At 38.8% G+C, this 21,585-nt stretch overlaps 1 protein-coding gene across 1 annotated transcript in view; it reads right to left on the minus strand.

Annotated features, from left to right (window-relative positions):
- Window positions 1-1,626: 1,626 nt before the first annotated feature.
- Window positions 1,627-21,585, minus strand: part of LOC116247861 (phosphatidylinositol N-acetylglucosaminyltransferase subunit C-like) — a 92,027-nt gene continuing 72,068 nt past the window's right edge. Inside the window, exon 2 of the mRNA XM_050075822.1 lies at window positions 1,627-1,680. Within this exon, the coding sequence (XP_049931779.1) occupies window positions 1,662-1,680 (19 nt within the window). The 3' untranslated portion in view covers window positions 1,627-1,661. The remainder of the gene's footprint in view (window positions 1,681-21,585) is intronic.

Below are 21,585 nucleotides of genomic sequence, written 5' to 3' on the forward strand. Positions count from 1 at the left end.
CAAGTCCAGATCAGAATCTAAATGATATTAAGAAAGATTTGATTGAGTAGAACCTGGTAAATGGTAGATGAATCCAAACCAGTGTTAGAATTATCTGAATCAGATGATTGTACTACTCATGTTTCAACTTTGCTACCATTTTATTATTGTTTACATTTCTACAGTCATCACCACCTTTTACCTTTTGAGTGAGATGAATATTTCATCTCATTGGACCCGAAATCCACCCCTTGTCCTCACCTCCAGGGTCCAGGGTTGTGTTAATGACTGGTGTCGGATCCATCTGCACCTCAACTAGAAGTGCATAGTTGCTTACCTTATTAGCACAAATATATAGCACCCAAAGAAATTGAACTAAAAACCCAATGTTTCACTAGTGTTAGCTTGACCAGATATACTATACCTCTTGGAGTGTTATTGCCACCAATTATTATCTTTATAATTGCTGCCATTGTAGACCCACTTCAAGACCATGTCGTTTATCTCAAACCAGGGGCTGAGCGAGGATTTTCTTCATGAGAGGTGGTGAATTATACTTTCAAAATTTTAACAGGATCTGAAAAATATTTTTCCAAAATTTTTATATAGGACAACTGAAATTCTTAAAAATTTAAGATGGGGTGCCGCATCAAGGGGAAGATGCAATCCCTCAACAAATACCAAAGCAGCCTTGGACTATAAGGCCGATGTGGTTTCAACTTTTCAAAATTGTGTACGGTAAAGTTTCAACTTTTTCAACGCTATATACAACTTTTTCAACGCTATATACAGAGTGTACCATAAGACCACATAAGTCCGAAAAAAGTTTTGGATCTTGAAATTTTTTAGTGGACCCTAAAAGTGTGGAAAGAAAGGTGGTTTGGCATCTATCAAACCACCAACCATAAGATCACTGAAGAACGTGCACGTTTGTTTACACTCTTCCTTCACATAAATGGTTGGACTATGAAGGATACTTTTATCTTCATTATGAGTACTAAGGAGCAACCGTTCCAAACATGGGCTTGCCATCTTCTTACGACAGAACAAGGAAAACATCTTCCAGCATGAGTTGTTGCTGCAGCAGTGGTGCTTATCCCTTTGATTTAAGAAATGGTTGATTTAAGAAGAGATGAAACATCATCGTCGATTTAACCAGACCACCTTACGATTTTACATTTTATACTTTTTCTAATAGTTTTTTTCTTTATGATGTTGACTGCTTGCTATGTCTGTAAAGATAAAAGGCAAGAAAAAAAGAGATGTGATTTCCTGGAAATTGTCATTAAAATTGAGCTTACAAGACTTTTTTTTAAGAAATTACCTTCCACATTAAAACGAAAATTAATTTTATATATACTATATACTTCGATAGTTATAATAAACGAAGCGTGATCTTTGAATTATAAGAAGTTGTTTATAATTTCACCAATGTCAGACTCCAATTAGAATTGAGTACACGATTATCACCTCCAGCTTTAGCCTTTAGGCAAAATTGCAGACACACTTTACAGTTTAGAAAATTGCTTGATGCGATTTTTTCAGATTATAGAAAGAGGAAACTGCATGACAATCAAACGAGGCTGTTTGAGGTCACCTTGCCTTAGGTTATTCGGCCCTGGGCAGACAGTATGAAACTGATTGTTTTCCTTTTGGGCGCCATACTACCAGCGAACTCTCGCCTAAAAGCTTTTCGCCCACCTATACCAGAATTTCTAAAATATGTTCAAGAAATATAAGAAAGCAATTTTTTAGTTGTCATCTATTATTAAATATGGGTGTTTACATACGTCTTATATTGTTCTCCTTTAAATATGGGTGTTTACATGACATCAAGATCCAAAACAAGGCCAGACATGAGATAATTATAAAAGCATGAAAGCATAAACATAGAGATGCTAGGGCTTTTTTAACGATATACAACGTTAGTGGGAGTAGCACAGAAACATGGAACAAGTGATGACGAAACATATTCACAGAAATTTTGAGTTGGACATATCTGAATTGGACAAACATTTGTGGAGTTGGAAGTACCTCTAAAGATTCCACGTTATCATTAGGATGGGGTCCACAAAATCGTGTAACCTCGAGAGGTTGGCACTTGAACGCAATGGATTCCTTGTAGTCTGAGCAATTCAAACAAATGCAATCCAATAAGACATATTGTATGTTAAATGTGAAATTTAACTAAATGAAGAACAAAAAAAATGGTCCTACAAATTGAAAAGTAAACACAATGTAATCAAAAGGTTCTTGCTTAATGGCCCTACCAAAATGAGGACTTCTATGAAGAAGTGATAAGAATCATGCAAGAAGAAGCAAGGACATCATTTATTCAAATTTCCCATGCATAGACAAGCAAGATAAAGCTCAATTTCTTGACAACACCCCTTAGTCACTGAGAGCATAATCATTCATAACACCCATGCATAGACAAGCAATAAAAAGCTCAATTTTTTTTATAACAGTCCCTCCGCCACGGATAATGAAACGATTCATAACATGGTATTGAGTCGCATCACTAGATTGGACAAATCATAACTCACAGCTAAATCACCCCAAAACCATAAACTAAGTTGAAGTTAAAACTTTTGTCTAGAGATGTAGACATGAAATCAGTGGAAAAAAGAGAGCTGCATGTGATTGCAAGATAAGCTAGAGCTTCTCCTAGTACGTTGAATCTCCTTTCCATGGTTCTCAAGAAGTGAACAAGTAAATCTATATGTTTCTTTGTGTGTGCTTTTTAGGTGTGCACTTTAGTTGGACAATCAGATCTTGTACTAGGTAAACAGCCAAATTATCAAGCTCTCCTAACTGCAGTAATTTTTCTTACAAGTATATCATTCTAAAGGGTTAGAAAAATCACATTTGTGTATCTCAAAATGGCTTAAGATTGCTGCAATTTTGATCCTCAATAGAAAACCAATTTACCCTTGGATAGCAAAAAAAGGGGCAGGATAGATGACTATTCAAAGCTATACCACAGACCGGCAAAGTGAAAATTTCAGGTTCATAAGACCAACTAGATAAACAGTATTCACCAATTTTCCTTCTTTCTTTGACATTTTTTTCTGAAAGTAATTCAACAGATAAAATTTAATCTAACCAAGAAGAAACAAAAATAACTTTCCAGTTATGTCAGTTACTAATATTGAAGAAGACTGATCTACGTTAACTCATGATACGTGTCATGTCAAGAATAATGTTGTGATCACTGATCATCACTATGCAATACTCATCTGTAGCATCATTCTATTTCTACCAATGGAGACAAAAGGCATAGGGTAAACCTAGGTAAGCCACCTACTCAGATGAAAGGAAAAAGGAAAACCAAAAAGGACAAACTGATTTTTTTTTTTGTCAAAGAAATGCAAGTAAGTTAACTACGTTCATTTGTGTTTATCAGGTCTTCATGTTGTTGATAAATTTGTAAATGAATGCATTACATGGAATCATGGCCATGAAAAAATGTGCGCCATATACATGGCTATGTACAGTTCACAAAATATGGGGACTGAGTAATTAGAAAGAGAATAGAGGTTGTATATGAGCCACCTCAAAGACTTGAATGATTATTCACAAGGTGTTAAGTTAGTTTTGCAAGAAAGTGAATGACAACTTATATTTTCACAAAGAAATTTCTCATGGCACCTGATGAGCCATCAATCACATTCATCAGATGGTCCATGAAAAGTCCACATATTCCATAAACTATGTCTATATGTGTAAGCAATGGATTCAACTTGTCTCGTTTTCAAAGTGCTTTTTTCATCCCCCCCTTCCCAAAAAAACCTTTTTGTTCTCACTTGGAGGATCGTAAGGTAGTCCTATGATGAAACTGGTTTAACTTGTTTTCTATACAATATATATATATATATATATATATATATATATATATATATATATATATATATATATATATATATATATATATAAGAGTTCTATTCTGCCATTTGTCAAATATTGCTCATAAAAAAATAATTTTAGCCATCCGACAACCAGCATAGAAATCTCTTGTGTACACATATATATGTATATTTTCCCATTACTGAAATATGCTTCTCCTAAGCTTCAATATCAGGAAAACTAAATTGTTTTTATGATATGCTCTTGAGATGCTCTAATTGAGCTCATTCAGCTCTTGCTACCCTCTTTCAAGTGTGTAATTACATCCACGGGTGCATTCTCGCCTTCGAATCTTATCTACAAATATAGATGGATCAAAGCGATGATGGTACAGACACATCTTCCCTTCCAAGTTCCTTGCATGCATTCCTCATACTAAGCTAATGAGAAGTGTATTAGTGATGGATTGATCGCAGCTTTGAGTTTTGACATTTGGTGGCAACGTCAAAAAGTTGGGAGGAGGCCTATGGAGGGCTTTAAGTCGACACTACCTGTCGACACCCTTTTGAGGTGATGACATGTCTCACTGGTTATATTTCTTACTTGTATACATTGTATAGCGAAACAAGTAGAGAACTTACCATTTGATTATTTTTGCAGGTACACCAGGCACGTCAAGTAGGCCTTGAGCAACATCGGTTGTAGTTCGAGGTGTTTAGTGGATGTGCGACATGTATGGCGTCATTCTAGGCAAATCCCTGCCAGGGGCCAATGTGTGAATGTGTGTTCATAGTATCGTAGGATCCTGCGATTGTGCTGTGATTGAATGATTGTTTTGTGAGTCAATGTATGTATGCATGCAAATGATTTGATATATGATAAGAATTGATTTGAAAATGTTACGCATTACATGTGCATGCTAGAATTGATAACTGCTTAGGACAGATGATGTGGGGTATCAAATTGAGTGTCTCCTTGACCCCAATCGTGCATTAGAAAGCATCATAGAATGACAATTGCCTAGGACAGCTACAAGCCAATCACTGATTGAGACTACTCTTCGTGGTTGGCTAAGTTTTGAAAGATGTGACTAATAGGTGTGATTGTGAATGTTGTGATTTGTTGCATATGCATTGCCATGGGAAATGATGCAATTGAATGAATTGAAGGGTAATTGTACCCGTATTGTTATGACGGCTAGCTAAGACTGTTAATGTTATGTGTAGCCCTTGTGTGGAGGCAATTGGAGGTGTGGGTGCACTTGTGAAGTGAACCAACTTCATGAGCTAGATAGTCATGTTATGTTATGAATGATTTGTTATGTGATAAGTTTTGTTTTGGAAAGCTATTAGAAGCTCGTTATGAAAATTGTTACGCATTTACATGTGCATGCTAGAATTGATAACTGTTTAGGGCAGATGAGGTGGGGTATCGAGTCGAGTGTCTCCTCGACCCCGATTATGCATTAGAGAGCATCATAGAATGATAATTACATAGGACAGTTATGAGCCATCATGGATCGAGACTATTCTCTGGGATTTGGCTAAGTTTTGAAAGATGTGAATGATGTATTTGATAAGATGTGAGTGCTTATGAATGAGAATGTTGTGATTTGTTGCATATGCATTGCCGCGGGTAATGATGCAAATAAATGAATTTGAGGGTAGTTGTACCTGTATTGTTATGACAGCTAGTTAAGACTGTTAATGATATGTATGGCCCTCATGTGGAGGCAATTGCAGATGTGGGTGCACTCGTGAAGTGTACCAACCTCATGAGCTAGCCAGTCATTTTGTGAATGTGTTATTATAATGATAATAATGAAAGAATAAGAGATGAGAGACCAGTGGGATGTGGCTATGTGTTTGGGAGTTGTCTCACCTTCGCCACTGGTCTCGCCTGTTCAGAGCGCAGGCAGTGCAAGGCCCCAGGATACTATTGTGTGATGTGCTTGAAGCGTTGGGCTCCCGCCTTCTCAACCTGGGTGTCCTAGGGAAGGCTGAGTATCTCTCATTGGAATTCACACACCCATGGATGAGTGCTCTACCGCTACAGTGGATGAATGGATTGATACTGTTATGGGCCACCAAGGGGGTTGTCTCTCGGCTATGGGCCACCCATGGTGTGCACGTGCATGTGTTTGCACCCACAGGAACTGTCAATTCACTAAAGCTAATGAAAATGAAAGTATGTGAATGAAGTGTATGTGAATCGAAATTGTGTTATCTTGGCCATTGAGTGACATTTACATGTCGTGGTCTATGTGAGGGGCCTTCTTGGTAAATGATGTGACTATGCCCTGACACGACATGATGATTTGTTTTTATGATTGTATTATCTCATATTTGAACCCTACCTAAGAGGGTTTGGGATTTTCCTGGCTTGTTGCCATACTGCAAAGACTAAGCCTTTAGTTGTTTCTTTTTTTTTACGTTTTAGCGGACCCGGGGCAGCAGATTGATCGGATGGCTTCACTCACATCCTACTGGCGAGGTTTTGGGTCCTTTGTAGTGCCGGCACGTCTTATTTTGATTTTATTGATGTCTTGTTTTTGTTAGGCATCAATCATGTAGTTTGGGGCATTTTTGTCATACATAGATGTGATTTTGTATGAATTAAAGTTATTATATAAACGAAAGTAGCCCCATTGTTTCGAATGACATAGCTCCCTCCTTTTTTGAATTGTTGTGTAGTCGCACCTCAATGCTTTGTGTTTAGAAAAAAAATTTTGTTTTAGGGTCAAAAGGTTGGGGTGTGACATTAATGACTGCAAATTGAAGGCTTGGTAATGCATCAGGAAACGAATAATGATAGAACTATTTTCATCTGTTACTTTTTGCTGGATAACTAAAACAACTATATCGTATTCCCAAATGGACATTCCATTGTCAAAGCATGTATGGTTATGTACGTGGCTTTTGTACCTCTTCATAATTTGAGCATTTCACTACGTAAATGCTTCTGGCTCCTCGTTATGTCAACTTCTTACTTGATTAATCCTATAACAATTAAGCTAAGTGGATCATGTTTGTGTATTACATTTTTTGTTCATATAAGAGAAGACGTTTTTAGTTTGTCACAGTGTATTTATCCATTTTTTGCGGCATCTGTCCCTCATCTTGACATGGTTGAGAAAGTGTAGATGATCGAAAGGTACTTAATACTCTTAATGCTTTTTTACTGGTTCTAAACTTGGAAGTTGATGTTGGTTCTAAACATGATGCCATAAATTGTCAATTTTTCATTGTGGATTAGCTCATGGGAAGTGTTTATCATCACATGCATGATGCATGTACGTTTAGGTGGTGCTAAGAACTTCACTTTGCTTCTGCTTATGCTGCGTGTGGATGTTGGTGTATACAGTGGACCTTTTCCCTTCTTCTTTAAAGTTTATGTCTAAAAATGATGTAGTATGAATGATGGCACCATCTTATTTATTCTGTTTGTCTTGAAGACTGGAATGTTGGATAGGCAGTTTGAAAATAGTCTTCATCTCTTTTATGTAAGTTAACTTTGTCTAGTTACACGTTAGTTTTTTCCTTTGTTTGCTTTGATGTCCAATATTCATGACTGTGTGAAGAGCTTCTGCGTGCATGCATGTACGTAGTAGCTCTCTCTCTCTCTCTCTCTCTCTCTCTCAACTTGCCTACAGGTGACCTTATTTACCTTTGACATTTCTTACTATTTCCAGGCCATGTCAAGTATTTTTTCATGTTTTCTGGACCCATTGTTTCACAATATCTTCTCATTTAAACTAGGGAACTTCTTGCGTTACTTATTGGTTTCATGATTCTTTGATTGATTACCTGGCAATATATGCTCTTCTACTGATAAGGCATTAGCTATGCAATCAAAAGTTGACTACCGAGTCTCCCTAGGATTACATCTAACACCCAGGTGCCTAACTAGTTGCTTAAATGGGAAACACCTTAGGTTTTCTCTTTTGATGTTCAAAATTGTGATGTGTTGTCTCATTTGTGTTTTTGGAACAACAGTAACAAGGAAGCCCTATCCTGCTTATTCCTAGACAAGGTTAATTTGTTCCCCTTGGAACAGCTGTGGGTAAAACCAGCATTTGCATATTGGATGAGAACATGCTCTGTCCAGCCTTTGCTTAAGTTGGAATTTAAGGGACATGTCATTCTACTGTGCAGCATTTGATTCTCATAGAACAACCATAAACTAATTTATTTAATGTTTTTTTATCTGGTGACAGGATTAGGGATGTTTTTGCACAACAAAGTCCAACACTAGTAATAACTAGATTTAGTTTTGGCATGGACGGGCAAGGGTAATCAAACATTCATGAGAATCCCCTGGAACTTAGAAGAACATGGAAGCTTCATGACAAAGAACAATTGACAAGCTTAAATTGGATTCTCCTTCACACAGGAATGTGAATTGATACGACTCCTTGTGCAGCAAGTACTGGAACTCCTAATAATTAGGATTTGGTTCAAAAGTAGTTGCAATCCTCATTTATCACTCATGCAGAACCTCTATTCTCTCCTTACCACAGAATTTTGCATCTTGTGAACAGTGTTTTGGTGTTAGAAAATCTATTAAGGGCCTAGTCGTGTCAAACAAAACTAGCACCTTTGATTAGCCTATGTAGTAAAAAATGTATGTAGTCCGTAGGCAGTGACCTTCTAAACTAGGCTGGGCCATTCATGCACTAAAGAAAAAAAAAGATTGTAATATTTATTCCCCTTATCTTCTTTTTCTACTTTTACCTTCTTGTATTCTTTTTTTTTTTTTGCTCTCTTTCCAGTTCTTCTTCGTTTTTTTTTCTTTCATTTACTGTTTTTTGGCTCACCTCTGCACTTTTCATTTCCCTGACTTGGTGCTTTTGAGTACTTACTATCTACCGAGTGCATCATTATTTTAGAGAGAGAGAACGTGACTCTATTTCCACATAAATACTTGGAACATAGTTGTACATGCATGGAATACATCTAGTGCATATGCATACATATGTTTTACACTACTTCTTCTTGTTAGCACAAATTGGCAGGGGACACTATGATGCTGCTTAAAAACAGGTTTGTGGACGCTCGATACTTTTTTCTGGTTGTTTCTCTATCCTTAACTTGGAGCACTATAACATTGGGGGCATTTTGAAAATCCCATTTGGGGTCAAGCCTTAATATTGCCTTTCATGGATGCAGTTTAATTTTGGTTATCAGCCAATGGTGTTGGATGAAAAAATGTAAATGGGATGCTGTAGAAGGTAGGAGACAGGTTTGAGGAACTACTTGAAACAAAATACTGAGGAAATTGTGAGTGGTTAAGCGGTAATCCGGAAATTAATAATGGCTAAGTAGATTCCTTGGCAGTATTGTTGCTTTCTTTATAAGTTGAAAACATTCTGAAATTATCAATGCCATTTTTCATGTTTTTGCTAGATGTTGGGAAGCTAGGACCGTGGTGCTCTTGTTTGGAGCTGTTTCATGTGAAAACAAGTGATATTTATTGAATTGAATACCATGCAGTTATCACATTTAGAATGTTGTTCCATGCTGTTGCCTTGTGCCCTTGTTCATAAGGCCATCTATGTATGCTGATTGCTGACTTGACTGTTTTATGTTGCTGCTTTAGCCTCCTGTAATTTCCTAATATTGTGCTTTCACAATTATTGTCGCTGTTGGATCTTTGTATGCAATCTCTATTTATGCTTTATCTGCTACTTTTGAAAACTTGATACATGTTATAGTCCTTTACAACGTCCAGAGAGATTGTTCCTCATGTCATTTGCTTGTGTAATCCAAGTTTAAATGTGCTAATCACTGCAAATTGAAGGCTTGGTATTGCATCAGGAAACGACTAATGACAGAAATATTTTCATCTGTTACTTTATACTGGATAACTAAAACAACTATATCGTATTCCTAAATGGTCATTCCATTGTCAAAGCATGTATGGTTATGTATGTGGCTTTTGTACCTCTTCATAATTTGAGCATTTCACTACGTAAATGCTTCTGGGTCCTCGTTATGTCAACTTCTTACTTGATTAATCACATATCAATTAAGCTAAGTGGATCATGTTTGTGTATTACATTTTTTGTGTATATAATAGAAGACAGTTTTTAGTTTGTCTCACTGTATTTATCCATTTTTTGCAGCATCTGTCCCTAATCTTGACATGGTTGAAAGTGTAGATGATCAAAAGGTACTTATTACTCTTAATGCTTTTTGGAAGTTGATGTTGATTTTATGGTTTTTTTTCATACTTTTTATGTATTAAACAATATTTTTTAACATGACGCCATAAATTGTCAATTTTTCATTGTGGATTAGCGCATGGGAAGTGTTTATCATCACATGCATGATGCATGTAGGTTTGGGTGGTATTGCTAAGAACCTCACTTTGCTTCTGCTTATGCTGCGTGTGGATGCTGGTGTATACAGTGGTACTTTTCCCTTCTTCTTTAATGTTTATGCCTAAAAATGATGTAGTTAATTTGACTGATGGCACCATCATTATTTATTCTGTTTGTCTTGGAGACTGGAATGTTGGATAGGCAGTTTGAAAATAGTCTTCGTCTCTTTTATGTAAGTTAACTTTGTCTAGTTACACGTTAGTTTTTCCCTTGTTTGCTTTGTTGTCCAATATTCATGACTATGTGAAGAGCTTTGCATGCATGCATGTATGTAGTTCTCTCTCTCTCTCTCAGCTTGCCTACAGGTGACCTTATTCAATTTCTTTGTGATGACAGTTTAGACACATGAGCTAATGATGGCATGACATCCCTGTGACGCTTCATTATTGCTAGCAGGTAATGGAGTTTCCCTGTATTTGTCTCCTTTTCACCCTCATTTGGGATACTTTTGTTGCTTCAGTTTAGGTGTTTAGCTAAACATTAAACTGGATTGGCGTTCGAGGCTGGGCAACAAACATTGCTTGAAACTGACTTATTTGAGCGGTGCTGGCATTTTTTCAGCGATGGTGGAGAAATCAGAGCCCTATGGTACAGAAAATTGTGAAAGAACTAGTTGACTCCGGACACAACTTGAATTTATGTATGAATAATTTGATTTTTCCAATCTGTTGAAACCATGTTTTCAATTTGGTGTTCTCGCTTCGCCTTTTCGTATGATGTTCAACTATGGATGGTGGTTCTGGAATTAATGGACCGACCTGCCTTTTGACATTGTAGAAATGGTGGTATGTGTATGCATGACGAAGCTGCGCCCTTTTACATCAATATGATTGGACAGACGACTCTAGGTCATGGGTTTATAAAGGAAGAGTTTGGCAAGACACCTAGAATTGGTTGGCAGATTGATCCATTTGGACACTCAGCAGTACAAGCTTATTTGCTTAGTGCAGAAGTGAGTTTTCTGTTGCTACTTTTTGTACTTAATTTTTTAATTTGGCTTTGGTCTTGTTCTTTTTTTATCTTCTTTTCACCTGGTGAGGAGGCTATGTCACAAGAACACTCCATTTTGATTCTTGTTAAAGTTTTCTAGAGTCAACTTGAGCCTTTCTGAAATATTAGAAAGTAGACAAGGGTCTACTTATTGTTTTCTTATATTTTTGTGGACTGAAATTGTAAATATGTAGTCAATGCCCTAATCTCTTTTAAAAGAGATTAGGCTTACGTGAATGGTAGAAGAAAGTTTTCTCTCTCTCTCTCTCTCTCTCACACACACACACACGTCCCTTTCTTCCTCCAATATTCAACATGGTATCAGAGCAACGGACCTAGGGCTGTGCGATCTAGGGTTTCACGCCTAAGGTTCCCTCATTATCTCATTTCTCTTCTCTTCCTCCAAACTAGGGTTTCACGCCTAGGGGTCCTGCTGTTTACAAAACAAGCAAGTTGATTGTTTGGTGGAAAGGGGCTAATCACGTTTAACATGTAGAAACGTGATCAGCACCCTTGTGTTGCTGTTGCCGTGGAAGACATGGAGAAACATTGATGAAGTTGCAGCCATGGAAGAAGATGGTGGATCTGATCAGGATGTATCAGATCTGAGTTTCTGTTGCCGTGGAAGAGTGTCTTTGTCGCTCAAATATGTTTATCAGATCTGATTTTCTACTGTCTGGAAGAAAACCTATGATGTTATGTATCAGATCTGCCCTAAAGAGATCTGATTTTTTTTTTGCCATGGAAGACAATTTGTGACGTGATATATCAGATTTGCCCTTTTGTTGTCGTTGCATAAGATCGTGTGGGGCAGAGTTAATCTGTTGGTTGTGGGTACAGTGTGACGTGAAAAGTTGTTGTGTGTGGAGTCATATTGCTGGTTGAAGATGCAGTTTGACTTGAGGAGAAATATCTACAAATCGTGAATGTGAAATTAGTAAAGTGAGGCTTTGTGAGGTGTTAACTGCTGCTAATCAAGTAGCAGCAGTCTTTTGTCGTTGGGTGAAGAAGTTTCAGTCATCAGATCTGACCTTTGTTGCCGTGGAAGAAGTTCTTGGATGTTCAGGTCTGCCTAGTTGTGTGGTGTTTGGTGGATTCCCACAAGCAAAGTGCTGCTTGCTATCCACGTCTAAAAATAGTCTGCTATTTTTGTGTTTGTGTTCAACCTGCTGCACATCATTTGGTTGTGGTCTACGTGTTCGAGTACAATTTTTTTTTATGGCTGACGGTAGTAGGTCAGAAGGGTCTTCTTCATCTTCTTCAACAATGTCGAGTCTACCTCCATCGTATTATCTCAACTTAAGCAAGGAAGAATATGATCTGGTTCTTGCTAAGAGGTCTACTCCTGCCTCAAGCAGCACAGCTGCTATAGACATGGTTCTCTCTGTTGGTGCCCCTACCAGTGACCCAGATATGATATAGATGATTGACTCAGGAGCATCCAGATATTGTTGTAATCAGCTACAAATGTTTTTATCGTTTACCAGGTTCACTACACCACAACACGTCAGGTTGGATGATGGCAAGTTGTCCCCTATTCTGGGCAGTAGTGATATCTACCTCACACCTTTTGGGACCATTACACATGTGCTATATGCTCCTCGATTTCCTGTTAACCTGTTATCTGTTAAGCAATTGGCTAGAGATTTACAATATAGAGTCATTTTTTATCCTGGTTCATGTTCTTTTTAGGACTTACAAACTGGGAAGATGATTGGTGGTGGCCATGAACGGGAGGGGCTCTATTTTCTCTCTGTCCCTCTAGATTGTTGAATTAGAAGATTTTATGTTTCTAGGTGGCTCTTTGTAATATTAAAGAGTTATAAGATCTCCTTAATATTTCCTTTATTTCTATTTGATGTAATCTGTAAATCCCCTTTCTACCCTAATCTCTTTATAATGGAGATTAGGGTTAGTGATTCAATAAAGTTTTCTTTCTCCAATCCTTACGGCTGCTACTCTCTCCCTCACCACATCTCACAACATGGCTCCAAACCTCACGGCTGCAACATGGTATCAAAGTCATCGTGACTGGCGATGTGAAGAAAACAGTGGCTGGGGCGTGAATCAGGCTGGCGACGTGAAGGAACTGCCGTCGGCTTCTCCTCCTCAGGCTATCTCTTCTACCGTCTTCTTCTCCATCTCCGTCTCCTTCTCCTGCTACACATGTTTAGTTCAAGTTGACTATCTTTCAGCAACTGAACCGTGTAGAGGAGTCTATTCACGCTATGAAATCTGTGTGAATAGACCCCAACTATGGGTATCTAAATATATATTTTTTATCGCAGCTGGGTGGGAATCTGCGGTAGTTTATGTTGAATGTTCTTTTTATGTCTTTATTCATGATTAGTGGCAAATAATCTGTGGTACAACAGTGTTAGATGCATAAATAGATAAGTTGTTGGTTGCTAAAGACAGTGCAAGCAGTGGGAATTTTTTGCCATTGGATTGTTGGGTTTTCTCTGTCGTGGGGTTGTTGGACAGCAGTCTTCTATTTGTATTGTTGGTGCTGTCAGTCTTCTATTTGCTTGATTGTATCTGCCATGGGAGTGTTGGACAGCTGTCTGTCGTGGGATTTCTCTCTATTGTTAGGTTGTTGTTTTTTGTTGTAGGGTTGCTGTCAATAGTTGGACAACAATCTGTTATCGTGGAGTGTTTAGAAGCTGTTTGGGAAAAGTGTTTTTGCATCTAACGTTGTTGTGTGGTGTTGGACATATGTTATTGCTGATCAGTTGCAGTCTTTAATGATATATATACATATTCTCGCTTGCTGGTGGTGGGTGATCATTTGTGGTCTAATTGCGATGGCTGAAAATCATAAAACTGATTTTTCTCATGAGATTAAAAGCGGAGGAAATCTATTCTCCTATGATTATACTGTAAAGTTAGATGGATCCAACTACGAGATTTGGTCTCATGTGTTTATGATGTGTGTGATTGGACATCGGAAGGAGCATGTTATCGAAGAAAATGAGCATGTGAAAAAGAGTGGGAAATATATTTCATGGAAGGAAGATAACAATATTGTCATGTCTTGGATCATGAATAGCGTGCAATCACATATTACTTCTACTATTGCATTCTATACCTTTGCCAAATACATGTGGGATCTTCTAGAAACAAACTTACTTGAATGACAAGAATGTTAGCAAGATATTGCAGGTTGATGAGGAAATGCTTAATTTGCAACAGGGCAACCAGAGTCTGGCTCAGGATTTTGCTTCTCTCAAGTCAATCTATGAACGACTTAAAACATTACATCTTCCTTCTCCAACATGTCATAAGACCCATGGTGAACAGTCCATGGTTGCGAAGTTTCTACAGGGTCTCTCTTCTGAATACGCAGTAGCAAAGGCACAGATGCTGACTAGAGCAGAGATCCCTGACCTGGCTGAAGCCTACAACAAACTCTGCTGTGTTGCTATGACCCTCTCTCCGCCCTCTAGTGATATACATGCCTCTGCCTTGGCAGCTTCAGGAGGTCAGGGACGCAGTTCATTTAGGGGGAGAGGCATGGGTTGTGGGTCAGGAGGAGGTCGAAGGAGATTTCAGTGCACCTATTTTGAGAAAATAGGGCATTTGGAAGACAGATGTTGGGATAAACATGGTCGTCCTACCGCGGCACCGCTCCGAGGAAGAAATGTTGCATCTAGGTTGGGAAAGAACTCTTTACAATTTCCTATTGGATCTGCCCAAGCAGCATCATCAGTGGTAGATGGGTTTTCCTCATCTTCTACTTACCCTGAGACAGTGACTATGAGCATCAACAAGTCAGTGTACAAGGACTTCCTGACACACAGATCTATCCAACCATCGGCCTCAACAGTCATGATAGACAGTGCTATGTCTGTTGATACTGTCCCACATGATACAGGTACTACTTGGAGGATAATTGATTCAGGAGCATCGAGACACTTTTGTAGTAGACCTTCTATGTTTACTGTCTTGCACTCATTACCTCAGACACGTCATGTAAGACTTGCAGAAGGTCGATGGTCACCTATTATGGGTTATGGAGATATCAAGATCTCTCAGTATATGACTATTTCTAATGTGTTATATGCTCCTAAGTTTCCCACAAATCTATTATCGGTTGGACAATGGATTAATGATATACATTGTCGTGTTACATTTGACTCTGGTGTATGTTCATTTCAGGACTTGCAAACTGGAAAGACGATTGGTGGAGGCTATGAGAAAGGGAGCATCTACTTTCTGTCAAATCCAGTGGGTATTGCAACATCATCGATCACCTCATTGTCCTCCTCCTTCTAGTGGCATCTCAGACTTGGTCATCCATCTATCTCCAGGCTTCGTCACATTCTTCATCATCTTTCAGTACCAGAGTCATTTCAGTGTGAAGCCTGTCAACTAGGCAAACATACCCGTAGTAGTTATTCATCGAGTCTGAGTTCGTCCAGTTGTGGACTATTTGATCTTCTTCATGTTGATGTGTGGGTTTCTAGCAAAGTTGCTAGTAGGTCAATATTTTGTTATTTCCTTGTCATTGTTGATGATTATTCTCGAGTCACTTGGGTCTTCCTTTTGAAAGAAAGGTCTGAAGTCGTATGTACTCACAAAAACCTTATTATTGAAATAAAGACCCAATTTGGTATTCTTGTTAAAAGCATTCGCACTGATGACACTATTGAGTTCAAGGCATCTACCTTAATGAAGTTTTACTCTGATAATAACATTTCTCCTCAGTTTACTTGTCCTCATACCTCCCAACAAAATGGAGTAGCTGAGCGCAAACATCGCCAACTTTTAAATGTAGCTCGTTCCCTAATGCTTCATAATAATTTACTTGCATACTTTTGGGGAGATGTCATCCTCACTGCCTGTTACTTGACCAATCATTTACCATCCTCCTCCATTGTCAACAAGGTTCCTATTAAACTTGTGCATCCACAACCACCCTTGTTTCCTGTGGCTCCCAAAGTATTTGGTTGCACATGCTTTGTTCACATACTTGGACCCACACATGATAAATTGGGTGCCCAAGCCATTAAGTGTATCTTTATAGGCTACTCCAGAAACCATAAAGGCTACAAATGCTTTGATCCCTTAACTCAAAAGGAGTATATCAGTGCGGATGTCATGTTTTTTTAGTCTAAACCTTATTATTGCTCCTCTCCTATCTCTGCTGAGATGCCACCGTCGCCAGACCCACTACCTATTCCTTTGGAGTCATTTCCTTTTGAATCTCCTTCTAAAGAATCTTCAACTGTAGTGTCCAAGTTTCGTGATCCTCCGCTGATCTACACCTGTCGACAGGACCCCTCTCATGATCCTTCACCAAGTGCTTCTCAGGAGGTAAGTAAGTTCATTTGAAGTGAGTAGCCTTAGTTCGTCTGATCCCTGTCAAGACTTACCTATTGCTCTTCGCAAATGCAAGCGACAATGTACTCTGCATCCTATATGTCATTTTGTGTCTATTGATGGTGTTGGTAAAAGTATGCAACAGTTTATTCAAGCCCTTACTACTCATACAGTTCCTACATGTCACCAGCAGGCTTTATTAGATACCCAATGGAGACAGGCTATGCAAGATGAGATGGATGCATTAGTTTAGCGAGACACCTAGGAACTTGTTGATCCTCCTCCTGATTGTGACATTGTTGGCTCTAAGTGGGTATTCACAGTGAAATATAATTCTAATGGGTTTGTCGAACGATACAAAGCTCGGTTGGTTATTAAGGGCTACACACAGACCTACGGAGTGGATTTCTTTGAGACCTTCTCTCCGGTTGCTTGGTTGGGAACCATTCGTCTTATTATTTCTGTAGCTATACACCATGACTGGCACATGTTCCAGCTTGATGTCAAAAATATCTTTTTATACGGTGATCTCGATGAGACTCTCTATATGCAACAACCACCAGGGTTTGAACGACAGGGAGAGTGTGGAAAAGTTTGCAAACTGAAGAAAGCTATTTATGGACTCAAGCAGAGTCCTCGTGCGTGGTTTCACAAGTTCTCTAAGGTCATCTCAAAGTGTGGCTTTGCGAGATCTCCTCTTGATCGTTCTCTGTTTATCAAACACACTTCCCGGGCTATCATCGTTCTAGTGGTTTATGTTGATCGTATTATACTGACCGGTGACTCCGATCAAGAAATTTCTGATACAAAGTTGTTTCTTCAAAAACACTTTGTGACGAAAGATCTTGGTCCACTACGGTATTTTTTGAGAATCGGGGTTGCTCGAAATAGAGATGGTGTCATTCTCTCTTAACGAAAGTATATTCTTGATTTATTGCAGGACACCGGGATGCTAGGAGCTAAACCGGCTAATCTACCTATGAATCCACGCATACATCTTCATGATGACCAAGCAGAATTAGTGGATTCTTGATCATATAGATCCCTTATTAGAAAACTCCTTTATGTTACTATGACAAGCCTAGACATTAGCTATGCAGTGGCCAGTGGGGAAGCTAAGTCAATTTATGGAAAAACCTAGGAAAGTTCATTGGGATGCTGCCTTGTTGGTGGTCAAATATCTGAAATCGTCTCCTGGCAAAGGCCTTTTGTTCACAAAAGGCAAGACCTTGGAAGTGAAATCCTATAGTGATACTGACTATGCTGGCTCAGTCGAAGATAGAAAATCTACCACAGGATTCTGTGTATCTATGGGAGGCAACCTTATATCATGGAGAAGCGAAAAACAAGGTGTGATGTCAAGGTCTAGTGCAGAATCTGAATACAGAGCTATGGCTCAAACTGCAGCAGAATTGACTTGGGCTAGATCCATGCTATCTAGCCTAAGTGTGTTAATTCCACTTCCCATGAAGATGTACTGTGAGAATCGAGCAGCCACATACATTGCAAACGCTCCAGTTTTCCATGAGAGAACTAAACATGTTGAAGTGGACTACCATTACATTCGGGATCTCGTTCAAGGAGGAACCATTGCCACTGTTCATGTTCCTTCAGAAGACCAAGCTACAGATATCTTCACCAAAGCTCTCCCTATTGGTGATTTATCTAGATGTTGTGACAAGCTGAACATGTTTAATATGTATGCTAAAGCTTGAGGGGGAGTGTTGAATTAGAAGATTTTATGTTTCTAGGTGCCTCTTTGTAATATTAAAGAGTTATAAGATCTCTTTAATATTTCCTTTATTTCTGTTTGATGTAATCTGTAAATCCCCATTCTACCCTAATCTCTTTATAATGGAGATTAGGGTTAGTGATTCAATAAAGTTTTCTTTCTCCAATCCTTATGGCTGCTACTCTCTCTCTCTCCACATCTCACGACACGGCTCCAAACCTCACGGCTGCAACATAGATGTTGCTACATCCTCTTTCACATCAATGCCTTCTCCTTTGCAGTGGCATCTCAGACTGGGTCATCCGTCTGTGTCCAAGCTTTGTTGCATTTTTCCAGATATTCCTGCGTCAGAGTCATTCTTATGTGATGCATGCCAGTTAGTCAAGCATACACGTAGTAGTTTCCCTTCAAGTCAGAGTCCATCGAGTCAAAGTCCATTTGATCTTCTGCATGTTGATGTTTGGGGGTCCTAGTCGTGTTTCCTGTCGTTCATGTTTCTGGTATTACCTTGTTTTGGTTGATGATTTTACTAAAGTTAGTTGGGTATTTTTGTTACGGGACACGTCTGAACTCATCTATATTCTTCAGAAATTTGTCAATGAAATAAAAACTCAGTTTGGTGTTGTTGTAAAAAATATTCGCACTGATAATGCTCTTGAATTTAAATCTTCAGTTATACGCCAATTTTATGCCAATCATGAGATCAGACCATAATATATATGTCCTCATACATCCCAACAAAATGGTGTTGCAGAATGCAAACATCGACAGCTTCTAAATGTGGCTCGTACCCTCATGTTGCATACTCATATGCCTGCCTATTTTTGGGGTGATGCTATTCTTATCGCATGTTATCTCACCAACAGATTGCCCTCGTCTGCCATCTAAGAATGCATCCCCATTCAAATACTATATTCAGATCAACCATTTTTTCATATACCTCCTAAAGTATTTGGATGCACTTGTTTTGCACACATCTTGGGCCCAAACAAAAACAAACTTGCTGCCCAAGCTCTCAAATGTGTGTTCATTGGATATTCTGCCAATCAAAAAGGCTATCGATGTTTTGATCCCTATACCAAGAAAGAGATTGTCAGTGCGGATGTTACATTCTTTGAGTCTCGTCCTTATTTTTCCGTCCTAAGTACCACTGTGTCTGAACTTCCCATGTCTGTTCCTCTTCTTATTCCCCCAATATCACTTGAGTCAATCCCGTCCCCTCCACCATTGTCAGGTGATCGTTTTCTTGATCCTCCAATAGTCTATACCCGACGTCAAGGTCCCTCTCCAGCCCACCCACCAACGTCTTCTCATGAGGTAAGTTCTAGTGATAAGACTGACTCAAGAAGAAATGATGACTATTCTACAGATGATCTACCTATTGCTATTCGCAAGGGCCAGTGACAGTGCACAAGGCATCTGATTTCTAATTCGGTTTCAATGGACCATTTGAGCACAAGTTTGGTGCAGTTTGATCGAGCTATGGCTAGTCATACTATTCTGACCTCTCACCACCAAGCCTTATTAGATTCACGATTGAAGCATGCTATGCAGGAAGAAATGGATGCTCTTCTTTCTAGGGAGACTTGGGACTTGGTGGACCTACTGTTGAATTGTGATGTTGTTGGCTCCAAATGGGTATTCACCATCAAATATCATTCTGATGGGTCTGTAGAGCGATTCAAAGCTCGTCTTGCGGCTAAAGGTTATACACAAGACTTATGGGGTGGACTACATTGCAAATAACCCTGTCTTTCATGAGAGAACAAAACACATTGAAGTGGATTGCCATTATGTTCGAGACTTGGTCCAAGAATGAGTCATTAGCACAATCCACGTTTCTTCTGAAGATCAAGCAACTGATATGTTTACTAAGGCTCTTCCCATTGGAAATTTCTTGAGAGGATGTAACAAGCTGAACATGATTGATATCTATGCTCCAGCTTGAGGGCGAGTGTTAAAGTTTTCTAGAGTCAATTTGAGTCTTTCTGAAATAGTAGAAAGTAGACAAGGGTCTACTTATTGTTTTCTTATATTTTTGTGGACTGAAATTATAAATATGTAATCAACACCCTAATCTCTTTTAAAAGAGATTAGGGTTATGTGAATGGTAGAAGAAAGTTTTTTCTCTCTCTCTCTCTCTTTCACGTCCCTTTCTTCCTCCAATATTCAACAATTCTGATTATGTTTTCCTTGACATAGAAATTACATTGGAAACTTGAGAAGAAATCTGGGGCCTGCATGATGTCATTATTCTTTCCACCACTGTATCTGGTGACTCGTGAGCTCCACTTTCCGAAGGATACAAAGTAGCATCTTCAAGAATATAACATATCCATAACATAACGTGATTAGCAAAAGTAGAAGATTAAGAAAGGAAAAAATGAATCCCTACCCCGATGGCATAATATAGACTATATAGTTACTCAAAAGAGTTTGTCGAGCATTAATCGAGTCAAGCTCGAGATCAACAAGTAATGGTGAGTATCAAACGAGTTTGTCAAGCCTTACTCGAGTCGAGCACGGGGTTTCCTTTAGTCAAGCCGAGTTCGAGCAGACTGAACTCGGGCTCGACTCGGCTCGTGTTCACCCCTAGTCTTCTCTAAGGAGACACAAGGCCAGGTGAGAAATAAGATCATCATTGAAAATGGGCAGACATGGATTCCACCATCAGTTTGTGCACTCCTGCTCAAGTAGAAGTTGAAAAGGTTGTTGTACAAAAGAACTTTCTCATTATATTACTTTTTCAAAGTGTTGTCATGTACTATCTGAACCATGCTTCTGTTTCTCATAGTAAAATCTCAAGATATGACCAAAAGAAACTAAGAGAAGAGAGATAATGCCACAAGATTTGTAATGCTTGCTAACATCTCTGTTGGTAACTTTTCATCTTCAAATGTTGAAAGTTGTAATGCTTGCTAACATTTTTTGCTTGCTCACAATAACTTTCTTCATGTTGCAGGAATTGATTTCTCAAGCACATGCAATTTGATTAGCAGCAAGACTCATGTCAAGTCCGTGGGAATGGCTTGCAGCACTGTCATTGTTGCTAGAGCTATCAAAGAACTGTTTATCTTTATGTGAGAAAATTGGTTCCAGACCTGGTGCCATTCTACTTTTGATTACAATAAAATGCAATACTACTGATTCAATGGCAGCTGAAAAAGAAAACATGACCCTAAACAACTTGGTGAAGTGTCCAAAAAATAGCAAGATCATGGCAGAAAATAGACTTTTGGAACCTCTTCTCAGCAACCTCATTGAAGGTATGCACTTGATATCTACAGACTGCATTGCATCGTAATCACTTGACTGCACCTGCGTTTTCTGAACT

This window comes from Nymphaea colorata, chromosome 2, assembly GCF_008831285.2.
Source record: "Nymphaea colorata isolate Beijing-Zhang1983 chromosome 2, ASM883128v2, whole genome shotgun sequence".
Taxonomy (NCBI): domain Eukaryota; kingdom Viridiplantae; phylum Streptophyta; class Magnoliopsida; order Nymphaeales; family Nymphaeaceae; genus Nymphaea; species Nymphaea colorata.